The 18,437-nt window shown below is 42.0% G+C and overlaps 2 protein-coding genes across 2 annotated transcripts in view; both read left to right on the plus strand.

Moving 5' to 3' along the window:
• Positions 1 to 1,388: 1,388 nt before the first annotated feature.
• tlr2 (toll-like receptor 2) lies at positions 1,389 to 9,150 on the plus strand. Its single transcript, XM_072657361.1, has 2 exons — positions 1,389 to 1,470; positions 5,607 to 9,150. Exons 1-2 carry the CDS (start codon positions 1,451 to 1,453, stop codon positions 7,972 to 7,974), a joined length of 2,388 nt encoding a protein of 795 aa, XP_072513462.1. The 5' UTR covers positions 1,389 to 1,450; the 3' UTR covers positions 7,975 to 9,150.
• A 4,181-nt stretch (positions 9,151 to 13,331) lies between these two features.
• Positions 13,332 to 18,437, plus strand: part of prkcba (protein kinase C, beta a) — a 47,615-nt gene continuing 42,509 nt past the window's right edge. The window contains 3 exon segments of the mRNA XM_072657746.1: positions 13,332 to 13,627; positions 13,629 to 13,714; positions 14,456 to 14,487. Of these exon segments, the coding sequence (XP_072513847.1) occupies positions 13,544 to 13,627; positions 13,629 to 13,714; positions 14,456 to 14,487 (202 nt within the window). The 5' untranslated portion in view covers positions 13,332 to 13,543.

Here is an 18,437-nt window from a genome sequence, read left to right on the forward strand (position 1 = left end):
CTGCGTTGAACACCTTGTCTTTTCAGCTGGCATAACTGCAGGGTCTCGGTGGGAATTTCTTTGTGGGAAAATTTCTTTGGAACAAATATATTATTCTAGATTAATTGAATTACTGTAATTACTGTAAAATATGGTCTACAGCACATATAGCATAGAGGCTATCAGACATGCCACAAATGGTAAACAAGTTTGTTTAGGTAACAAATAAATGACATTTGCATTTATTTCACCTATTTAAAATATTATTATAATTGTTCTATTATTCAGTGCATCCATTCAGCCCTGCTGCCACCTACTGGATATGTGTATCAGAGCACTTTTTCTTATGGGTCTAGTTAAAGTAAACACATGTATGAATCAAACAAAATGTTGCAAGCCAGTAAAATATTTGAAATCTAGGCAATAAGCAATGAGAAATGTTGTCAGTAAGTATAGGCGGCATGGGCAGCTGCCGAAGTGGCATACAAAAATATCAGTAATTCAATATTTTTACATATGTGGTTGCTACAGTCTTGCTATTGGCCAATACTACCCTGAATCAAGCAGGAACTAAAGGTGACTGTGGCGCTGGTTTGGCGGACCACCGCAAAGGAGGACATCTGTGCATCTGTTCACTTCAGAACGTGAGCATATGCAAATACCTTGCAACCAAGTGTAGAACAAAGGTTCCTTACAGAAAATAATGTTTTCATGGCTAAATAATAAGTGTGTCATTTACAATATGAACAATTGTCTTTGTAATTTGTCAGTTTAACATTAAAAAAAAAATCTTGTAACCTCTTAAATCTGTGGCTTTCTGCTGCTGGAGTATTGATACTAAATGGCTCTACTTCTACTTGTAAGCCTCTTAATTTTAATATTTCAGGTTTCCTGCACATGTAAGTTCGGCGATTGTTGGTACTGTCAAGAGTGGCAGCCCATTTAACAACGTGCTCCTCCCCTGTTACTGTCAACTACAAAGCTTTGCATGAACAGCTGGCTTCCTCTTTTCAAATCCTCAATTTCTCAGCACAGATCACTGAAGCAAGGCATCCCAAGGCACCTCAGTTTCACATAAAACACTCTACCTTTAAAATCAAGAAAAGCTCCATAATTAAAAAGCAACCCGTTTCAGGCCCTTTAAACACTGCAGCTAAATTTGCTGTCCAAGGTCAACTGAAAGGTCTCTTGTTCATCTGCTTTTGCAAGAAGATACAGGAACACAGCATTCCTCATTCCGTACTGAAATGCCAGACTTTACTTTCTTGAAGACACTTTTTTGTTTATAATTACATAAAAAAAAGGTTTTGTGTTAGAAATGAAAGCCACTGTACGCTAAAAACGACTAACGTTTATCTTTGACATTCTGTGGTTTTGTTCCTTCCTGTGACGCAACGTTACATCTGACAGTGCATCTGAGGTTGGAGGTTTTTGCTCGGCAAACTGCGGTTCATCTATCAGAACATAACACATGGCAGAAATAGCGGCAAGGTAATTCATTTGATTGATGAGAATACTAACGCTAAAACCATCGTACGGCTACTGCTACAGCTAACTGCTAGGCCTAGAATTAGGAATGACAAAAATTGCATTTTCTACTACAGACATAAAACACATGTGTAGAATTTGTAGCTATTCTATATGTTTTAAGGGTTCTACAGATAGTATCTCAAAGGGTTTGTAGACTTGTTATGATCGTAGAACCCTTTTTTGTGCTATATGGAACATATGGTTAACATTTAACCAAGCTAAGAACCATTTAACATCCAAATGAGTTGAGTTCTTATTGTTCTCTATAGAAATTCTGTCTCTAAATACAAATAAAATAAACCTAAAAAAAAAATAACAACAAATAAAATATTGATTTGATTGCTATTTCTCTTTTGCTCTCCTAACTGTGTATCTGATATTAGCATATAGGACACCAGCTATTGTATTATTACTTCCTTTAAATAAGATAAGATGATAAGACAGTGCTGATAAGAAGAGGCATATGCTTTGGTAGTCCAAATACAGCGCAAACAGACACAGGTCTTCATTTTATTAGTATGTTTTACAACTCAAGTAACTTTATTAGTGTGAACAGTGCTTAAGTACCAAATGGTTAAGTAAGTAAAAAAAAAACAAAAGAAACATGTAATCTAACAATTTAAAAGTGGCATTGACAAGCTTAAGCTCATCTAAAAAGGTAAACGCCTCTAAAACTCATTAACAACTTGACTAAATACATGGCATTACATTTGCCATGTAAATATCTTGTGCAATAATGGTCAGGGACTTTCCTCTTTTCCACCTTCCTCATAAAATGGAGAACATACTCTAGGCTTCTTATGAGTCAGTTTTCCTTTATTAGACCTGCGGTGCACTTCCAAAGTTCATCTCATGATCGTTTCTTACATCTGATTTCAAAAACAGAACTGAATGATGTTGCTGTGCAAACAATATCATTTTCATGTAGGTTATATTTACCTATAATATTGACCTATTTTAATGGCTTATTATTAAGCCATATTTAAAATAAAACCATGCATCTTTAAAAGTATATGGTTCCAAATAATAAATAAGTTCACATTTTATTAAAATCATGGTTTGTTTTCAGAAATGTATTTTGAAATCATTGGAATAGGTTGTATTTGTAACATTTTGGATTTAAGACCAAGTATCAAACCATTCAAATCTAGCAAAAAGGCAGTAAATGTGATGAATTATGTCATTCATAGCGGAGTGTTATTTCAACTTTATTTAAAATTGTGTCAAGTATTTCTTACTAGACGTAAAAAATAGTTTTTATACTAAGAGACACATTCTAAACCTTTAAAATCAAGTAGCAAATCATAATAATCCAATCAAACATTTAATTTATCTGGGTTGTTCAAGAATCATAAAACTAGAATATAAGCTATGAATGTTTAAGTGAGTGTTTGAGTTCAACATGCCTTTATTATTTGAACATTTTAAAACACTGAATAATGTATTCAGGTACTGCTGTTTGCATGTTAAAATTTTATGAGAATTTCCACCTTTTCTGGCCTAAATTTCCTTATAAATTTAAAGGGGAATTTGGTGCTTTTATCGATGTCTAACAGGTGTAGTAGATTAACTGTGTATCCCATAAGTAAGTAAATGTAAATCTATTCATAGTGTTTTTAATTATATGTTAGCTTAATGATTAACTGAACGTAACCGCCATTAGGTGAATGTTTAAAGTCTATTTATGAAATATTTACACAGATGTTCAGTGTAAGTGAGCTTAAATGGAGCACACAAGCTTGGACTGGAGCAGCTGCAATTTTTGATAAAATATTATTTGAAATTAAAACATGTAAAAAAAACATCAAAATTAAACATTGTTTTAATATAAACACATTGATAATATAAATTATGTTATTCTTTTTCTTGTTGTCACATTAAAGCTATTTGGTTTTAGACCTCACCTTACAATAGTATCAATTATTTAAAACTTTAGAGCAATCTACCACTATCACTATTGAATATCAAAAAAATGGAAATGAATAGATTTATGGATTTTAACATACGCAAATAAAACCTGTGATGTTATATATATATATATATATATATATATATATATATATAGAGAGAGAGAGAGAGAGAGAGTTATATATATGTTATTGACTAGTATGCCTACTGTATGTACTCTATCAGCTGTGCTGTGGCCCTATAACAGTCTATTGATTTAGCTCCTAACTATTTCCAACATCCAAGTAATACTATGCATTGTTTGAAACATTAATTTCTTAAAGTTGTAAAAGTAATGACACCCAAATGAACAGTTAAAACATCTAAAAATGTCAGTTTGTAGGACTCATCTTCTAGTCAAAGTTTTCAGACAGCTTTCAAAATAGTCACCAACAAGTGTGAACATGGGCATAGCCATATCTTAGTATGCAGTTAGGCTTAAATGTCTGGTTTCAGATGTACGTTTCATGTTAAGTTGATGAAATTCGATGAGTATTTATGAAGTAAATGAGAAATGTATGAAGTAAAATTCGATATACAATATTAAATCAAAGTGCAGAGTGGATTATAATGGTAGGTGGGCTTATATTAGGGTCTTTGTCTACACTTGTGGTTAGAAGTTATACACATACACTCATCTTGGACATGAATATTTGGCTTTTGATTCTTTTTCTCATTCTTTTAACTTGCCAAGGCCAAAGCCTCTTAACTTCCTGTTGGTGATCATGATGGAGTACAGCTAGTAGCATCTTTTCTGTGGCCATGAAAAAAGGATTTGTTTTACAGCACTTTTGGATTTCAAAGTCCAAACTTTTGAGCACATCTGAGAAGCATGATTGCAATGCGATTTTCAAAAGTGCTTTGCTATTTACCCAAGAAAAACCACAGCTAGTTTGAATAGCTGTGGTTTGAAAATGCCTCTAAGTTTAGACTCTACTAAACACAAGTCAATTAGGTAGACACTCTACTATTCGCCCAAGTACTCTCGGAAGAGTAGGGTCTTCAGTCTGCAAAGGAGACTAGATCTGAGAAGGAGAGTAGATTCCAGATCTTTTGCAGATCTTAAGATCATCGCCCCAAACAACATAATAGAAGTGCAGGTTATTGGGAGGTGTAGCCTCTTTTCCAGGGTCTAAAAGAATACCCAAACTGTCAGCCACATTAACTGAGAGAAATCTGGTTTGGATGATCAGGAACAACCTAAGAAGCACTAGGGCACAGGCCTGCCAAGTACTAGAGGAGTCACCGTCCAGCGAGTTTAACATCACCGTAGACTGAATGGCTACCATCCAACAAAGAAGCCCCTGATTCAAAATCGAAAACACTTCTAGCTCGACTACAACTGACCACACCGACCAATCAAAAAACATCTGGAAGAAGGTTTTTAAATTATTATTATTATTGTTATTAAAATAATTTTTAAAAAGTTCAAAGAAATGATTGAAAGACACATATTGCTAAGACATTCTTGTCCATATATGTAAATTTGATGGATCCCCCATAGTAAGCCCACCTACCACAAATCCAGTCTGTTGTTTAATTGTAAAATATGCTACTAAATGCTACTTAAAAACAAATGCTATGATCACATCTGCTCAACACAAAACTTCTATGTCTGACATCCTAGTTTCCAGTTAAAAGGTTTTTCTGATAATGAACATATGAATTTTTCTGTTAATTAGCATATTCATTCTTAAACACTGACATGAACCACATGGGAAATCAAGCAGTTACAAAAAGTGACAACTGAAATAATGTGATCGCTATTTCACCACAAGAGAGGCAAACTGTGACTGAATAAAACTGAATCAATAAAGATAAAGGCTCCAATAATTTGACACCATAACTATTACTGTATTTACTGAATACAGTGGAGTGGTCCTCTTACTTTCATCTTCTATTATTTTTTGTTTTGTTTTACAGAATATCAAATTCTTAGATGACATAAGTTACTGAAAATATTTAACATGTAGTTGGTTATTTCTTTTCACAAGGTAAGTTTTCCTACTTAGCAATCTTAAGAGATTTGCATTTCTAGTAAATGGTATTAATATTATAGCTACTCGCCAACAGTCACCACACTTGTGCAACAATGTTTACGATGGAACAGAATCTAAAATCCAATCGGTTGTTGGTTTTGTTTTCGACAGAATGGAGACTTCACTGTCCACGCTGATCTGTTTTAGTTTCACTTGGGTTCACATTTTGACGTTCCAGAGGCCCAACTGTTTCCAATGCGACCAGCATCGCTTCTGCAATTGTTCCTCTCAAAACTTCCTACAGCTCCCAGCAGTTCCTGAAAATGTAATAACCCTTGATGTTTCCTTCAATCAAATTGAATCGGTTGAAAAGAAGGATCTGAGCTTGTACACTCAACTGGAAATTCTGAACATGCAGAAGAACCGACTCAAAATGATACATGAGGACGCATTCAGATCGCAGCACAACCTTGTAGCGCTTGACCTGTCCTCCAACAACCTGGAACGTATCGCTTCATCTTGGTTCCGAGAACTCAAATCTCTGAAGCACCTGGACCTTTTGGGAAATCTGTACACGACCTTGGGATCTTCTTCTCTTTTCCGGTATCTGGGAAGCCTAAGAACGCTGAAATTTGGAAATCTTTTGCTGAAGAAAGTGAAAAAGAACGTCCTGCGAGGGCTTCCTCAACTCGATGAGATGATCTTTGTCGGAAGGAACCTGAGTTCATATGAACCAGGAAGCTTCAAGATGCCACGACCCATCATAACAGTTTCACTAAGCTTCGATGGTCTGTTTCAGGAAAATTCATCGCTCGTCTCAAATATCCTTCGAGATGTTTCCCACCCTGAGACGTCACTGACCGTCCGAGACGCTGTGCTGTCGACAAATGAATCCATGCAACCCTTTAAAGAGGTCAGGCAAGGGGGCACCAAGAGGCTTACGTTGCAGAATGTGAGCACAACAGATGAAGCGGTCACCACCTTCCTGAAGGTCATGGACGGTTCCCCACTGGCTTACATTGGTCTTGAGGACGTGCAGCTTGAAGGTAAAGGCTGGTGGGAAAAGGCTTGGGAGACGCACTATGAGAGTCTGCACACTGTCTTTATTCGCAATGTTGAAATCCAAGGCTTCTTCCAATTTAGCAGCATGGTCCAGTTAGCGTTCCTTCTGAAGTATCCCAGCGCGGTGTCGGTGATCAACTGCACGGTTTTCGTCATGCCCTGCGGAACCTCGGCTCTTCTGAAAAACATCGAGTACTTAGACTTGAGCCAAAACCTACTAACAGACGTGACAATTCGGGAAACCTTATGCAACGGCGAAGGCAAAATGCACCATCTCTCCGCGCTCAACGTGAGCTACAACTCCTTAAAAACTCTAGACCTCATACCGCACATGGTGACACGTCTGACGAACCTGACCTTTCTGGACATCAGCCACAACGACTTTCTGACAATGCCGCAGAAGTGCGCTTGGCCTGCAAGTCTACGGTTTCTGAACCTGTCAGCCACGAAGCTTCGTAGGGCAACGCCATGCCTGCCTGTGAGCTTAACTGTTCTGGACCTCAGTCAGAACGACCTGACGGTCTTCCGCCTCAACCTTCCCAACCTGGTGGAACTTCGAATTTCTGGTAACAGGCTTGTTCACTTCCCTGAGGGAGGAACGTTGCCCAGCCTGAGCACCCTGCTGATTAAGAAGAACACCTTCAACATGTTCAACAAGACTGACCTCATGAGCTTCGCTAATCTGCATTATTTGGAAGCTGGCCTGAACAACTTCGTCTGCAGCTGTGAGTTTGTGGCGTTTTTCGATGATGAGGTGGACCACCTGGTCATGCTCAGAGATGGCCGCGATAATTACGTATGTGACTCTCCGTTCGTGTTGAGGGGTCATTCAGTGGCCAGCGCTCAGTTATCGGTCTTTGAGTGTCACATGATCCCTGCCGTCTCAATTCTCTGCTCTACGATCGTCCTCGTCCTCGTCCTTGTTGGAGTGACCTGTCGCAAGCTCCATGTTTTATGGTACCTGCAGATGACCGCTGCGTGGATACGGGCGAAGCAAAAACCAGCCGTACACAGAGCGAGAGAAAATCTTCGCTATGACGCCTTTGTTTCGTACAGTCAGCGAGACGCAGAGTGGGTTGAGGAAATCCTCGTACCCAAGCTGGAAAGCTCTCAGCCTCCCTTTGCCCTCTGTCTGCATAGGCGAGACTTCCGCCCAGGCCGTTGGATCGTGGACAATATCATAGAGTCTATCGAGAGGAGCCATCGCACTTTGTTCGTTCTGTCCGAGCACTTCGTCACGAGCGAGTGGTGCCGCTACGAGCTGGACTTTTCACATTTCCGCATCGTTGATGAGCACGACGATTCTGCTGTCCTGGTCTTGCTGGAGCCCATCGCCAAAGAGACCATCCCCAAGCGTTTCTGCAAGCTACGGAAACTAATGAACTCCAGGACTTACCTTGAGTGGCCTCAGGAGGAAGAACGAAGAGAGGAATTCTGGTGTAATCTGCAAGCTGCTCTGAAAATGGAGGATTCCTGAAGCTTGAGTTTGGGCACATTTTTCCCCTCGTCTTCACAGACCAGTCAGCTTATGGGAATGAGCTCTGTTGACCATCTACATCAGACCATTAACACTCAAAGACATCATTTAGCTTAGACTGGCTAGCTTGGTGGTTGTGATTCCTGGTCCTGGAAGGTATTTGTACGTATTCGGCCTACGCTCTAAGTTAAGACCTTTTGGAAAGATGGTTATAAAGCTCTTAAAGAAGTGTTCAACAGGATATCCCACTAGATCCTACAGTCTCGATATTACGAGTTACTCCTGAAGGTTTAGGGGGGAGGTCTAAGAAATACCTCTTAGGAATACCACTCACAGTAGCTGACCCACCCACATATAACCTATGGATCCAAAACGTTTGGATATTCATCAAATAAAGCAAATGACTTATTTATTAAGCGATGGAGCCCAACCATAGATTTATTAAGTCAAGTTTACTTGTATAGTGCTTTTTACAACTGTTGTCGTCACAAAGCAGCTTTACATAATCAGTAAAAGACAGATTTTTAATGATACATTATAATACGTTCCTAAATTCAGCCAATTCATCCAATCATCAGATTCAGACCCCTGACTCTGGCCTACAAAGCCAAGCCCGGACCAGCCAGTCCCTCTGTACTCGATGGCAGTGGTTAAAAGCCTGATTTGCACCAAGAGCCCTTTCAGCTTCAAGTACGGCTCGGCTCGACCCGCCATCCTTTAAGATCCACAGAAGACGAGCGTCCAGACTTCTTACTGTCCTGCACCGAAGTGGTGGAACGAACTTCCCCTGGGAGTCCAACGCTCGCTGTCTGAAGACCCTTCTCTTCCGTATTCAGTATTATGGTCTCCTTATTGACTTGTGTTTAGTAGAGTCTATGTAAATTATTGGTGGAAAATATAAAAATTTGGAAAGAATTTCTCAGTTAGCCAGACTAGAACCTAGGCTTATGTTATCTGGCTAAAACAAACCCTGCAGGACAAAGGAACTTGTCCATTGCTGTATTTTTTCATTACATCTTTCAGTACATTTCCAAAAATTGTATTTGACCTGAAGTAGAAGTAGATGTAGAAAACACACACAAGCTTCTCATGTGTCAGGTGTCGTTTTACAGGTCACCCAGGCTTTCCTTGATACCTTTTAAGAGTGAACTCTGATGGCTTTATGGTTGTCTAATGACTGTGTAATTTAGTCATTTACTTACAATAAAATCTTTTTATTATTTAATGTGTTTTATTGTTTTATCCCCAGGCAGGAGCCTGGGAACGTCACCAATATCCCACCTTACTTCACAGTGGAGAAGGTTCTGATTCTGCACGGCCACGTCTATCTCCTGAACGTTTTCTGGCATTAATGACAAAACCTAGATTTGGGTCTTCGTGTCTTTGGGTCTTTGGGTTTAGTCCGTATCAAATGTTGGGTTAGATGAAACACTGCTCAAGCAGTTACCAGGTGGGAACATTTGCATTTGAGAGTACATTCTGATTGCCATATGTCTCTCAGACAGCTGTAGTGTACATACACTCGCTCTGCGGGTGATCATAGACCTGAAGAAATAGTATGGAGTTGAGGGATAATATGGTGAGGCCTATGAGAGAAAGAGAGAGAGAGAGACTGGGAGAGAGAAAGAGGGAGAGAGAAAGAGAGAGAGAGAAAGAGAGAGAGAGAGACTGTGAGAGAGAGAGAGGGAGATAAAAAGAGAGAGAGAAAAAAAGAGAGAGAGAGACTGTGAGAGACAGAAAGAGAGACTGTGAGAGTGAGAAAGAGAGACTGTGAGAGAGAGAAAGAGAAACTGGGAGAGAGAGACTGAGAGAGAGAACGAGAGACTGGGAGAGAGAGATGGGGAGAGAGAGAGAAAGAGAGAGACTGAGAGAGAGAAAAAGAGAAACTGGGAGAGAGAGACTGGGAGAGAGAGAAAGAGAGACTGGGAGAGAGAGACTGGGAGAGAAAGAGAGACTGTGAGAGAGAGACTATGAGAGAGAGAGAGACTAGGAGAGAGAGACTGGGAGAGAGAGAGACTAGGAGAGAGAGAAAGAGAGACTGGGAGAGAGAGAAAGAGAGACTGGGAGAGAGAGACTGGGAGAGAAAGAGACTGGGAGAGAAAGAGAGACTGTGAGAGAGAGAGACTGTGAGAGAGAGAGACTAGGAGAGAGAGACTGGGAGAGAGAGAGACTAGGAGAGAGAGACTGGGAGAGAAAGAGAAACTGGGAGAGAGAGAGAAACTGGGAGAGAGAGAGACTGGGAGAGAGAAACTGGGAGAGACTGGGAGAGAGAGAGAGACTGGGAGAGACTGGGAGAGAGAGACTGGGAGAGAGAGAGACTGGGAGAGACTGGGAGAGAGAGACTGGGAGAGAGAGAGACTGGGAGAGAGAGACTGGGTGAGAGAGAGAGACTGGGAGAGAGAGAGCTTTCCAAACACAGTTCCTGAAGCAGACACTATCTGGGCTCACGTTCAGCACACCTTCTGTCTTAAGCTCCTACGAACGTCCTGCTAAACGCTGTAGAGAAATATATCAAAGGGATGTCCTGACCCAATCCTGAGTGTCAGCTATTTTAGGCATAATTCTTATAATGTCAAAATACATAGACATTATTTCCATCATTTCCAAAGTAAACAGTGAGGAGCATCTGCAGTGTGGAACTATGAGTGGAGCAGTGGATCATGCAAACGTCTAGAGGATTCTAGTGTTTATGACCAAAACCACATGAGAAAACCTCACTTCTGCCACATTCCTCAGCCTCAAGTCACAGCTAAAGCCATGCGTTCACTTTAGTCCACAAAAGATGAAAAGATACAAAAGAGAATATAAGGAGACTTCAAATGAAGTGATTTCACTGCAGTATTTGAATCTTTAGTGAAAACTGATTATAAAATACACTGTAAGAAATTAGCTTTAGAAATGTACAGATTTAGTGAATGTCTTTAACATTCTGAGCAAACTGAAAAGTATCAGAAAGTTCAGAAAATCTCACTTTCTTCTAAACACTGATTGAACTTCAGGGTTAACCGGCAGCATATCTTCATCTCTGGGTCTTCATCTCTGGGTCTTCATCTCCTGTGATCTGAATGATTTCTGTAATAAAGTCTAACTCTGGAATATAGTTTATATATCGGTTCCTGGACTTCAAACTTTTTAAAACTCTCACTTTTTAATCTGCTGCACATCTTAACTGTAAATGATGAGAGAGAGAGAGAGAGAGATAGAGAGACTAGGAGAGAGAGAGAGACACTAGGGGAGAGAGAGAGAGAGAGAGAAATGATGAGAGAGAAAGAGACACTAGGAGAGAGAGAGAGACACGAAGAGAGAGAGAGAGACACTAAAAGAGAGAGAGACTAGGAGAGAGAGAGACACTAAGAGAGAGAGACACTAGGGGAGAGAGAGAAATGATGAGAGACAGAGAGACACTAGGAGAGAGAGAGACCAGGAGAGAGAGAGAGACACTAGGGGAGAGAGACACACTAGGGGAGAGAGAGAAATGATGAGAGAGAGAGAGACACTAGGAGAGAGACAGAGAGACACTAGGGGAGAGAGAGAAATGATGAGAGAGAGACACTAGGAGAGAGAGAGAGAGAAAGAGAGACACTAGGGGAGAGAGAGAAATTATGAGAGAGAGAGACACTAGGAGAGAGAGAGAGAAAAAGAGACACTAGGGGAGAGAGAGAAATGATGAGAGAGACAGAGAGACACAAGGAGAGAGAGAGAGACACTAGGAGAGACAGAGACACTAAGAGAGACACTAGGGGAGAGAGAGAGAAATGATGAGAGAGAGACCAGGAGAGAGAGAGAGAGACACTAGGGGAGAGAGAGAAATGATGAGAGACAGAGAGACACTAGGAGAGAGAGAGACCAGGAGAGAGAGAGAGACACTAGGGGAGAGAGACACACTAGGGGAGAGAGAGAAATGATGAGAGACAGAGAGACACTAGGAGAGAGAGAGACCAGGAGAGAGAGAGAGAGAGACTAGGGGAGAGAGACACACTAGGGGAGAGAGAGAAATGATGAGAGAGAGAGACACTAGGAGAGAGACAGAGAGACACTAGGGGAGAGAGAGAAATGATGAGAGAGAGACACTAGGAGAGAGAGAGAGAGAGAGAGAGAGAAAGAGAGACACTAGGGGAGAGAGAGAAATTATGAGAGAGAGACACTAGGAGAGAGAGAGAGAAAAAGAGACACTAGGGGAGAGAGAGAAATGATGAGAGAGACAGAGAGACACAAGGAGAGAGAGAGAGACACTAGGAGAGACAGAGACACTAAGAGAGACACTAGGGGAGAGAGAGAGAAATGATGAGAGAGAGAGAGACTAGGAGAGACAGAGACACTAAGAGAGAGAGACACTAGGGGAGAGAGAGAAATGATGAGAGACAGAGAGACACTAGGAGAGAGACAGAGAGACACTAAGAGAGAGAGAGACACTAGGAGAGAGAGAGAGAGAGACACTAGGGGAGAGAGAGAAATGATGAGAGAGAGACACTAGGAGAGAGAGAGACACTAGGAGAGAGAGAGAGAGACACTAGGGGAGAGAGAGAAATGATGAGAGAGAGACACTAGGAGAGAGAGAGAGACACTAGGAGAGAGAAATATGAGAGAGAGACACTAGGAGAGAGGGAGAGAGAGACACTAGGGGAGAGAGAGAAATGATGAGAGAGAGACACTAGGAGAGAGAGAGACACTAGGAGAGAGAGAGAGACACTAGGGGAGAGAGAGAAATGATGAGAGAGAGACACTAGGAGAGAGAGAGAGACACTAGGAGAGAGAAATATGAGAGAGAGACACTAGGAGAGAGAGAGAGAGAGAGACACTAGGGGAGAGAGAGAAATGATGAGAGAGAGACACTAGGAGAGAGAGAGAGACACTAGGGGAGAGAGAGAAATGATGAGAGAGAGACACTAGGAGAGAGAGAGACACTAGGAGAGAGAAATATGAGAGAGAGACACTAGGAGAGAGAGAGAGAGACACTAGGAGAGAGAAATATGAGAGAGAGACACTAGGAGAGAGAGAGAAATGATGAGAGAGAGACACTAGGAGAGAGAGAGAGAGACACTAGGAGAGAGAAATATGAGAGAGAGACACTAGGAGAGAGAGAGAAATGATGAGAGAGAGAGACACTAGGAGAGAGAGAGAGAGACACTAGGGGAGAGAGAGAAATGATGAGAGAGAGACACTAGGAGAGAGAGAGAGTGAGAGAGAGAGAGAGACACAGGGTTACGCTCACAGCTGGACGGGTAGGCCTAAGCTCGTGCACACCTGGACCACTCGGCAGCCCCCCCCCCTTCATCCACGTCCGCGTGTCTGAACAGCCGGAGAGGAGAGTGGGAGGTGGAGGGGGCGTGGGGCGGAGGGGGGGCGAGGGGAGGGCGGGGCCTCTCCCGTCAACCGGGAAGCTGCGCGCAGAGCCGTAGAGAAGCGTTCCTGGGCGGCAGACGGGCACTGCGCGCGCGTCACCGTGGTGGGCTTATTGTTTTTTTTCTCTTCCTCTCTCGCGCTTGTTGTTTCCCCCCCCCCTGTTTCCGCCTCTGCCAGTCGCGGCGGGTCTTCCGAGCCCCTCCGAACCGCCTCTCAGCCTCCAAACATGGCCGACCCAGCGGCGCCCGGCGACGCGGACGGCGCGAGCGGCGCGCGAGGTTTCGCCAGGCAGGGCGCGCTGAGGCAGAAGAAACGTGCACGAGGTGAAGGACCACAAGTTCATCGCGCGCTTCTTCAAGCAGCCCACCTTCTGCAGCCACTGCACCGACTTCATCTGGTGAGGCGCCTCTGTAGACCCTCCCTCTGCGTGCGTGTGTGAGCGGCTTGTATTTAGCGCATTGTGGGGACCGGGACGTCGTTCCTGCACTGGCGCAGCTGGGGCTTGGGGACGTTGTGGGGACCTCGTTGTGCTTTTTTTCTGTATGATCTGACGGTTAATGCTGAAAGAAGGGGGTTATGGTGTGTAGGAAGAGCGAGTAGCATTCAGATACTGTTGGAAAGCTGCATCTCTGTGTGTGTGTGTGTGTGTGTGTGTGTGTGTGTGTGTGTGTTGCTGGATTAGCAGCTGGCATGCAGTTGTTATTAGATGCACAGGTGAAGCACTTGATGCTCTTGATAGGGATGACCAAATGACACATCTGCAGTATTCTTGCACACACACACACACACACACACACATGCATGCATAGAAAATAATGGAGAAATCGTGGCGCATCCAGTCAGTCCTGGCTGTCGTGATGCACTGCAGTGTAGATGTCTCAGAAGAACCCTTCCTGCATGAACCTGACCCCTGTACTGTACCTTCCAGAAGGACCTGTAGGGCGTTTCTGTGATTTACTGCTGCTCTGATCTTGTATGTCTTGTATATGGCTTGTAATAGAAAGAGTGTGTGTGTATGTGTGTGTGTGTGTGTGTGTGTGTGTGTGTGTGGTGGAAAGACCAGTGTGAAGGAATGTGCCTTGCCCTGTTTGTAGCTCTGTTCCTAAATCTCCTCTTTTTTTTTCTTCTTGTTTTTGCAGGGTTTCGGCAAACAAGGCTTCCAGTGTCAAGGTAGGACCCCCCCCCCCCCCCCCCCCCCCCAAAACCCACCCACCCACCCCACCAGCTTTGAAGAGAGCAGAACGAACGATGATTGAATTCATTTCTTATTCGGGCGGGCGCGTGTGTGTGTCTGTGTGTGTGTGTGTGTGTGTGTGTGTGTGTGTGTGTGTGTGTGTGTGTCTACACGCCTGTGCCTTCGTGTGTGAGGTGGCATTATGGCGCTGAACTGTTTTGCTTGCCTGATTTTGGTAGGGGGGGCCTGTTCCGCAGTGTGTGAAGACTTCTCTCTCGCTTTCTCTCTCTCTCTCTCGCTTTCTCTCTCTCTCGCTTTCTCAGTCTCTCTCTCTCTCTGTTCCAAGTGCCTGTGAAAGAGAGAGAGGAGGGGGGGGTTGTTGGGGGGTGCGGGGGGGGGGGGGGGGGGGCTGCAGGTTTTCCGTTTGGTTATACGTTTGTGTTGAAGAAATGCTCACTGACAGGGACATTTGGCTGTTGAGACACCGCGCACACTCACACTCGCATTGTGACAAACGCCCTCATCCTGTGTGTGTGTGTGTGTGTGTGAGAGTGAGACCGTGCACGTGTCAAAAAGCCAACAAGCATGAATTGAATCATTGGAAAATCTTCTATTAAGGAGATGTTATTAGAAATCCATGCACACGTTAATCAGCCGCTGGGCTGGCAGTGAAGAAGACAGTATTCGGGTTATGTAACGTCTCTCTTTAAACCAGTAGATGTAAAAATAATAATAATAATAATACATAAAAAAACTCTCAGTTTATTCTTTCCAAATATTCAAATGAAAAAAAAATGATTTTAATCATTTAATTAATATGTACAACTAAGTATCATGGTGGTGGTGAATGAATGAAGCCGGGGCCGTATGACCACACCACACATATAGCCATTTTATTTACCGCCCAGAATCACATCACATCACATCACTCATCATTCTACATATGTATTTTCCGGCTAGTCATGTGTCATTAGTCATTATACACTTAATCTGTAATGTGAAATTCCTGAAATAGACCTGAAAAAGGCCTGTGATCTAGATCTTCGAGCCCATGTGTTGTTGCAAATCTAACAGCCAGAGCTGTACTGTAGTCTCTGAAAGGCGTAGTTATGCAACAGCTGAAGTGAAATTCTTGTGTATGTGGCTTCATTGCTTCTTTGTTTGGTGCAGCCAAGAAGAAGTATGTAGTGTCAGTGCTGGTACTTTTTTTTTTTTTTTTTGGGGGGGGGGGGGGGGGGTGGTTAAGTGCAGATTAGTGGGAACATAAACATGAGTATGAAAATGAAAACGAAAATGTCAGTCCTCTGAAATATTGGGCAATACCACAGCTACAGCAGCAGCCTCCAGATTCGAATAAAACTCTCTGCAGCAGATGTTGAGTTCTGTGTACAGTGATGCTTGAAAGACTATCTGCAGCACTGTGCCGAGGTTTTACGGCACACATGCACGTTGTGTTAGGCCATTTGGATTGGCATTAAGAGGATTCGATTAGGATGGAAGCTTTGTTACAGACGTCTACCCCCCCCCTCCCTCCCTCCCTCCCTCCCTCCCTCCCTCCCAATGGGGTAGGATGCCCCCAATCTGATGCCCCCAACCTATGCATGAATTTGTCAACCTAATTTCCATGGCCAGCTCACCTGATTTAACATCATTTAAGCTGTAATTGCCAGACCAGGTGTGGGTTGATGACTGTAAATAATACTAGACTCCCATGAAGAGAGCTTTTAATGGCAGAGTGATGCAAAACCACTAGTTTTTGTATTACTGTTATTTGTATTTGTTCGAATTTTATTGTATATATTATTTATTATATATATTATATATTTTATTTATAATTTTATTTTTTTTTTTCATTTTTTTTGAGTAAATACACAGCACACCACTGTAGGCCCAGTGTCCAAAAGCATAATTTTTGGGTACGGTCATCTTAAACAGTAGAGGGTTAAATCTTAAGCTAATCTTAAGTTAAATCATCTAAACAATGACTAAATGCTCTTGTAAAACTCTGCCTTGGGCAGTGAGTGCATATTTGCGCAAAAGAAAATGCCGTAAATGCAAGTAATATTAAACGAGGATTAATCAATGATTCATTTAGTTAAATCAGCTGTTAAATCTGCTGCTGCTGGTGGATTTAAATGATTCAGACAATAGCTGGGGCATCTGGAACCATCTGGGAGATGTGGCATCTGGACTAAATCTCAGAACCTTTTCTTGTATTTTTAATTGTATGTTTAATTTCATATATTTTAATGAACCTAGTACCTCCACAACTTTACAGGAAAAGGAAAACAACTTTGACTCTTAATGGAAGAGTTATTGGAAAAGTCATTGTAAAAATATGACATCATTATATATGTCAAGTCACTTTGAAGCTTTTCTTTTGATCGCTTTCTTCAAGAAATGTCAACACGATGTTAAAGACATCACTGTTTAAAGACATTTTCCTCAACACACAATATATATGTTTTAATTAATTGTTATTAGAATTAGCATACAAAGAAGTTTTCTTTGAAGATTCTTGAAGATAATCACCTCCCTTCAATAATACCATCCTTTACCTCATAGCCCACCCACCCACCAACAACGCCACAATCCCCACCCACGTCTTGCAGAACAGATATGCAATGAGGTTCCTATGAGGTTTCTCAAGTTTAGACTTAAGACTTCCGGATCCATCCATGCTGTATGACCGAGGAGAAGCAGACTTCATGTAAGTGCCATGACACGTCCCACTGACAGAGCGGTGAAAGCGATAACGCTTGATGATGCGGTATTGCAAACAGGGAAGTCAGCGGGTTAGGGACGAAATGGAAGAGTGTCAAATATCTCAGCCCAAAACAAAAATGCGAAAGGTTTGGGCATGACCAAAACCTGTGGAGATGGCTTGCAGACGAAATTCACTAGTAGCAGCAGCAGTTCTGGTGACGGCAATCCAAATACAATGCTATATTTAGTCATTTTATTATTATTATTATTATTATTATTGAAAATTTGCTACACCCTATATCCAATAGAGCTAATTATATTCTTCCTTATGCTCCCTGCATTTAGTCTGTCTTATTCAGACACTAATAATTAGCTCAAAAAGCATGGTGTATGATGATAAACTGCATCACAATAAAATACAATATTTAATATTGCCTATATTCCCTATATTTAGACGCGTCAGACTTGCACAATGTAGTAATTCATTCCGAGTTCAGCCGAGGAGCTTGTTTTCAGTCTCCAGCGCACTACATCAGCAAGGTTAGTGAAGGAGCTCTGTGTGAACACACAACACAAGGTTGATAATTGACTAATTCTTGGGCAAACACACACACATGCATTATACCTGTGTGTATATAGCCGCTTAAGTGCTACTTAAACATCTCTTGCCATGATTTGGGGACAGCTTTATGCATGTAGGCCTAAATGATAGATAAACAAAAAGCGCGAGAGGGAGGTCAAGGCTGCTTTACCCTGACCGCCGTATCCGTTAACAGGTTTCCGAGCCGTGACAGTTTTTGACCATTTCATTTTACTGGCAAATGCTCAACCTTAGGAATACAGCACAGAGGGTTCAGTTGCACCACTGGGCCACTAGCCAGGGTTTTCTCTCCGTAGCACTTTTGTTTGGATCTTGTAACAAAGTCAAATGTGTTGTCATCACATGACCAATATTGATTTTGCCGATTTAATAGGACTCTGAAACCCTCTTGGGTGGTCTTATCGGTTAAAAAGCTACAATCCAGCCTATTTTCAATGAGCTGCCCTTAAATGTAACGTATCTTAGAAATACAGTGCTACCTAAGTAATATAAATGAGTTTAATAATATCAATTAAAATAAATTAAAAAAATGACAGAAATATCAACTGTACCCCCAAATCTGCAGCTACGCACAGCACCGATATGCAACCCCTACAACATGCAGAAGCGAAAGGAAGTATGAGGAAGCGACTGAATGAA

Source organism: Salminus brasiliensis, chromosome 15, assembly GCF_030463535.1.
Source record: "Salminus brasiliensis chromosome 15, fSalBra1.hap2, whole genome shotgun sequence".
Classification (NCBI taxonomy): Eukaryota; Metazoa; Chordata; class Actinopteri; order Characiformes; family Bryconidae; genus Salminus; species Salminus brasiliensis.

Coding starts and splice junctions, on each gene's coding strand:
- tlr2 (XM_072657361.1), top strand. CDS start 1,451: ATGGCAGAAATAGCGGCAAG. Junction 1,471..5,606: donor ATGGCAGAAATAGCGGCAAG/GTAATTCATTTG, acceptor TGTTTTCGACAG/AATGGAGACTTCACTGTCCA.